This window comes from Etheostoma cragini, chromosome 8 (genome assembly GCF_013103735.1).
Source record: "Etheostoma cragini isolate CJK2018 chromosome 8, CSU_Ecrag_1.0, whole genome shotgun sequence".
Classification (NCBI taxonomy): Eukaryota; Metazoa; Chordata; class Actinopteri; order Perciformes; family Percidae; genus Etheostoma; species Etheostoma cragini.
The window spans coordinates 3,344,879-3,351,713 of record NC_048414.1 but is presented as its reverse complement, the minus strand read 5'-3'; the positions used below and the strand labels follow the sequence as shown (position 1 = coordinate 3,351,713).

General features: G+C 39.4%; 1 protein-coding gene across 1 annotated transcript in view; it reads right to left on the bottom strand.

The window, feature by feature from the left end:
- The window catches only part of si:dkey-106n21.1 (solute carrier family 23 member 2), a 46,267-nt gene that overhangs the window by 25,117 nt on the left and 14,315 nt on the right, over positions 1-6,835 (bottom strand). The window contains exons 3-5 of the mRNA XM_034879355.1: positions 3,975-4,132; positions 2,896-3,079; positions 1,008-1,189 (exon numbers count right to left, since the gene is read on the bottom strand). Of these exons, the coding sequence (XP_034735246.1) occupies positions 1,008-1,189; positions 2,896-3,079; positions 3,975-4,132 (524 nt within the window). The remainder of the gene's footprint in view (positions 1-1,007; positions 1,190-2,895; positions 3,080-3,974; positions 4,133-6,835) is intronic.

Below are 6,835 nucleotides of genomic sequence, written 5' to 3'. Positions count from 1 at the left end.
GGTCACGGTCCTGAACTAACCCACATGCCCAAAAGAACACATATGAGAATAAACATGGAGGCCACTGAAGTTTTCACTGAAGAGTTTACATTCATAAGTTGATGCACACTGGAAGCCAGCAAATTCATGAGCAGATGATAATGAGGATGAGGAGAAAGACAGCAGCAGTTTTAATTCTTTCTTTATTTTGTGGAGCAACGGCTGCTTATTCTGTATGGAGGTGTGAGTGGATGCGTCGAAGCAAGGAACTAATGTTGATCTAGAGCAGGGGTGTCAAACTCAACTTTACTAAGGGCCACATTGGAAAATGAGAATTACATCAAGGGCCACACTTGGAATTTTATTTAATCAAAAAAGTAAAATATTTCTGACTGTATTTTTCCATTTTAGATATAGTCTTCTCATATCGAAATTAGACTGAATACAGCCGATACAATTTCAGCAAAAAAGTCCCTTAGCCACCATAGAATGCCACATTCTGCTTTGAGTTTTGTGTAATTGTAGTATGAAAATGGCCCAAATTTATTGTGGACCTAAATTGATATGCGAGCCAGATCAAAATTTGTGAGGAGGTGGGCTTGGCCCACGGGCCTTGAGTTTGACACATTTGATCTAGAGTTGACGTACGGGAAAAGACACATAAATTACAGCATTCGAAAAAAAATCTTATCTCTGATTTAAAACTACATACAATAAGGGGCCCAGATCAGAAATAAAAAGCTTCGATTCCATGTGATTTGTGCTTTTCACATGGAAAAAATGGATCTGAGTCACATAGGAGCTTAAGCATTTGAGCCAAAAAAAAAACACTGTTTTTTTTTTCCTTTTTCTATCTATCTATCTGTAGATTGACATACTGTACATATACACATATCATATGCTATACGAATCTGTTTCTATATTTTGTGCAATACTGTTACGTCTGAACTTACAATGCTTAGAAGCATAAGCTAACCTAAAGGCATAAGGCCATAACAAATACACAGATGTAAAACACATCCACTCACAGAGCAGCTATTCCCCAGTGCCCTCCAGACTTCCTCCCAGCTTCAATGAAGAGTGACAGGCCGATGAGGTTGATGGTGGGAGCGATAGCCAGCGGGCCAATGTATTTCAGCACAAGACCCACCAGCCCAGAAAAACCCAGGACAATCTGGAGTAGAGAGGACACAAGGATGGCCCCCTGGATCTGTGAAAGACATGGCAAGATGGACCCTCTAAGATTAAAATACTGTACCAGTTCATTGGTACTCATGTGTGCATCATATATCATACCAACAGTGTTCCTGGAGGCATCTTTAAACTTTCATAAAGTCTAAAGTAGTCTCACTTTGACAAACCTTCCTCCAAAATGTATGGCCAAAATGATGACCACGATTATTTTGATAAAAATTTTGATTGTGATTATTGTCACGATTATTTGTTGATTTTAACCAAAACAAATGTTATCGTCACATAGGCTGTTTATAACTTTGAGAGGGAGTGTGATGGACACTACTCACAGAGAGAAACGGCTGACTCATTATGAACGGGTCCAGCACGGGTCGAACGGCGGATACACACGTTGTGTGTATGAAACGTCTGTATCTTCACTGCGCTACATTTTTATGAACAATGATATTCTGGCCATGGGTCACATCTCTGGCCCAGGTCCAAGTCCAGGTCCAGCAGCTCCGTCACACAAGCTGTTACTCTACCAACTGAAGTTCGCTGCATTCAATAACTTCTTCTGTGTTCTTCGCCGTGACGGCCGCGATAGCAGGGTTACCAGCGGAAACACTGGTACAAATACAGGTTTGCCCCTCATATTTAACAATATACAGCTGTGGTAATAACAATTAAAACTGTAGACAAATGTCAGAAGTGTTGACCGTGCCGCTGTGTGGCCGGGCGCGGAGTAAGAGGAGAGAGAGCAGAGGAGAGACACAGGTACGGCTTTACAGATGAAATGGGTCATGTAATGCAAAAGGAAATCGTATCCATATAAACAGCATTGCAGCGGATGCGAGGACATTAGCACTGGTGCGTCCTAGAGGAGCTAACAGCTAACGGACGCTAGTAGCATCGACTAGCACTGGTCACTGCTGTTGTCTGAAGTTAGAATTCATACATTTATGGGGCAAATTAGAGTTTTTAAACCAAGAATTGAGGGTTTGGGTTTTTTATCTGAACTTCTGGGCTGTAACTCGTTTTCTTTTCAACACAGTTCATTTGACCAAAATGTAAATGTTTACTCACACAAAATCTTCTTAACACAATTTTGGGGTATTATGTCACCCAATTCAGTTTTCTTCTTTTTACCCCAAATGTTGTTTTTGGGTCATGGTTTACCTTTTTACACTACCCTAATTACACTATTTTTGTAATACTTCACTTGTATTCCCAATTGTCTTTATCATTTTCTAAACATTGTTTTTATTATAATGGCTTTTTTAACACGGTTTGTAAGTCTTTTTGTGTATTTTTCTACTTTTCCATGTTTAAAAATAAATACATATTTTAAGCAATTTGTTTCACCTCGGGTTTCAACTTGTTTCACGCATTACTGCATTTAAACACACTTCATGGGTTTTGTCTTACCATTTTTTCCAGGTCTCTAGCTTTTTCAACAATTTCACATGATTTATTCCTTTCAAAGAAAAGAAATACACTATTTTGCAATAAAACAAAGTCTTTAGAACAAATCTCCTAAATTAGTATATTTTGTGAGAGCTTTCTGGATGCACACAGATAAGGATTTTACCATGGAACCATTTAACTGTTTCTACTGTCATGCCAACATAAGGTGCAACAAAAGGATATAGGTCTTCTGTTAGTGCTGCTAAGTTGGATACCCTGCAGAAGAACTGTAGTTACTATGAATCATCTTCTGCCTTAAGTGAATATTTTACATACCTCACGCATTCGTGACATCCAGACCTCATCAGAATTTTCCCTTTGGTGCGGGCTGGTGCTGTTCTGCAGTTCCACGGACAGAATGACAGATGCTTTTTGGGCTGGACACTGCCACTTTGGCAGAGCGAGAATGGCCAGGGTCGGAGTAATATAACTGAATGTTCCACCCTGGAGGATCGGTAACCTGCAGGTCAGTAAGTTTACAGATTTGAGAGGTCATAGGTCAATGGACCAAATCAGGTCAGGATAAACAAAGCAAAAATCCCATGTAAAATCATGTTTATTTAAAAAGGAAAAATAATATCAGCAACAACTTCACAGTGTTACATGAGGTACTGTCCCTATGTTCACATTATCTTACCTAACAACAGAATTTCTTAATATAATAGTTTCATATAGTTCTGAAAACTGAATCTGAGGTGGCTGTTAACTTAAACGTTGCAAGAAAATGTTTAAAACTAAAGAGAAACCAATTCCCCGTTCAAGTTTTTACCCTTATATTCCCTTGTTTCACAAAGCCATTCATTCAACAGGTTTTAAAAATAAAAATTGACTTACTTATTATTCTATGTCAAAGTGTGGGATCCCACATTTTTCCCTTTAAGCTTTTGCCAAACTGTGTAGGTGGAGAACTCAAACAAAAGCATAAGCGATTTGCTCAGGCTTATTGTTAAGCCAGTGGGGGCAGGAAAATGTGTTTGGAGCCCTGTGCTCTATTGTACTGTACTGTATTGTATGTGTGGGAGGCAGCTGCACTTTGGTAAGGCATAGACATTGATGCATTGGGTTTAGAAGGATTTTCCAAACAGCTCCCAGGATTTCACATTATTATGAAAGGAAAGCCACACATTAAGCTGCGTAAACTTTGGAGATTATAAGGAAAACTTTAGAACTCAACCTGAAGGGTAACTCTCATTTTGACTGTTAGAGTCACATAGAGTCCGATAGTGGTGCGACTCACTGGTTAACTCCACATTAACCCCTACAGGGGCGTCTGCCTGAGCTAAGCTGAGCTTCAGGATGTTGCAAATTTACTGTTCCAAGTTTACTGGTGCTGTGAGACAATAGGTTGGAGTTACCTGATACCGACGGTTGTCTGCAGCAGTGTACATAGTCCCGACACAAAGAATATGGTGGAGATCAGCTGACTTTTGGCAATGTTGTTGTCTTTAATGCAGAGGGGCTCGGCCAGGATCAGCGGGACTGCTATGATGCCCCCAAATGCAAGAATGTAATGCTGCGGAGGAAGACAAAAGTGGTTCAATTTGGAGGCTATTTGAAGGGGTACTTTTTGTTTTTTACACCCAATTAATACTTTCTGTCTGATTTCCTCTGAATTTAGCTGGCCTTCATTCTAAATAGGAAGTATTTATGTTTTTTTAAACCAAAAACACTAAACATTATTTTATTGCTTATTACATTGCAAGGAATGGTGGAAAAATAAAATGCTAAAAGCCCTTAATATTTGCTGATATATATGCAGTATATACACAGTATACAGTACATATAGATACACAATTGTAAGTTACAAAGTGTGTAGCTTATTTCATGAAATATAGAATATTAAAAATGAAGACTCAGAATAGCACCATTAATCCATACAGCTGAAATTGTCAAAATGCCAAAATGCAAATATTTGGCACAGTGGATTTTCAGTGGATACAGAAAACTGATTTGTAAGGACATGTATAAAGGTCCAAGGACGGAACCAAACTTTGGATGCTGCAATTACATTAAATGGATCTTAACCACTAAGTAGCTTCACACCCCTATGTCAGTGTTATGTTAACTCAGATTAGGAGGAAAGAGGCCACCCTGTGTAGCTCAGCCATAGCTTGGAAAGTAACGTAAATGAACTGTTCTTATATGGCGCTTTCCTGGTGCAACATTGGGGGCAACTCGGGGTTCAGTGTCTTGCCACGCTGTCCGGAATGGGTTTCTGCAGGAGAACTGTGGACTTTTCTGACTATTATCAGGAGGGGAAATCAAACCCTAAATCCGATTGAGTCTCACGTGGTGTGTACCGGACAGAAACTAACCCGATTAGAAAACTGTTAAAAAAGGACAAATGCTCGCGTACTCAAGGTTTTGTTCAGTTTAGGAAACCATAACCAAAGTTAACTACTTTAGAAGTAGTTACTAGCTCAATATCATAGTGGCTGTCTTATTTTCATGTCATGGCAAGGGACCTCTTGCAATCCCAAGGGCTCAGCTGCCAATAGACCTGGAGAAAAATGATTGAGCAGAATCAGAAAGGAGTGTGTGCATGATCAGGATGCAAGATGTTTGTTGGCTTGCATACAGAATAGCGCTCAGTTTTCAATACTAAAACATACTTCCATGGTCAGCACACTCTACCCACGTGTGTGCATTAGAGGATGGATACCAGACCCGAGCCCGACGGGACCCGACGGTACCCGCCGGGCCGGGCCGGGCCGGGTTCGAACAGATTTTTAGAAAGGATGCTCGGGTTCGGGTCGGGCTCGGTCACATCAGCGCGATAAGGCATTGAACATTTTTTTGTGTAAACTCATTCTTTTTTCCTGTTTATAACTTTTGGGTTTTTATTTCTATTGGTTTGTTTTTTCTTTTTTGCTTGCTTATTTACTGTTTGTGTCTTACTGTATTGTACACATTTTTATCATGTGAAGCACTTTGCTACTTTGTCTGTAAAAGGTACTATATATCAAGTATACCTATTATATTACATTCTCAGCAGCGGCAGCAAGGCATTAAACTAAACATGTACAGTATATGTGTGAGTGAACATCTCTTATTGGGGCGGCTTATCAATACAGGTTAAGAAAGGTATTTATTTTACTCAGATTTACTGACATAATCCCCCACATATGATGTTAATAAAAGCGGGCTTTCCACACAAACAAACGTACATGTGTCATTAGTATGAGAATCAAATGCGATTTTAACTGTGTCGGGCTAGGGTCGGGCTCGGACAGAAATATCTTAATGCCTGTCGGACGCGGGCCGGGCTCGGACAGAAAAATCCGGCCCGATCCGCACTCTAGTGTGCATGTGTATGTTGAGAGGATGTGGGTGTCATTGATCCAAAAGATGAAGGAAAAAGATTAAAGGCAAATGTTAATAGGCCTTACCAGATGTATAGGGGTCTTTTTCAAACCTACAACTCCCATCGGTCAAAGGGATGATATTTGACGACAGAAAACTGGGAGACCTTCTTTGGGAAAAAACTGCTTAAAAGGTTTCATGTCAACAACAGTAAATGTATATCCATCTGAATTTGACAGACCAAAAATCTTAAACCTAAAAATATTTTTTTATCTTAACCGGCTGTGACCACAGATCAATGGCTTTCTTTGTGAATGTTATGACACCAAAAGGACTTGTGTTTGAAATGATCACAATGTATGTCTTAACATGCTCCAAAAGAAAATGTCAAACGTGTATACAGTAACACCTAATCTAACATGGAAATTATGTGATAACAATAACTAAACCAAACCATAAAAACCCAGCACGGAGCAACACTATTGCACATGTTGACATGTCCCATCTTTACAATGAACATTGCAGTTTGTAGTTTACTTGAGTAAATCCCACATACAGGTACATGCTGAAATGCACAATAAAACACATTTTTATTAATCCGTTACACATAAAAAGTCAGTGACAAATGCAGTATTTAATCCTGTTTGAATAACATTTTGCTAAAAACTATAATGTCCAGATGTTTCAGGAAATTATTTGGGCTTTTAAAAAAGTCAAACTATATACCGTACTTCTTTGACCTACTATAAAGATGTCCATATTCAGTAGGAACTATTGTTTGAGGTTGAGTGCCACACACATCTGAAGATATTAAATATAATATGGTTCTTTCTGTCTCTCCGGGGAACCATCACCTCTCCGGGGAACCATCACCTTATCGTGGTGGAGAGGTTTGTGTGTCCCTATGAACCTG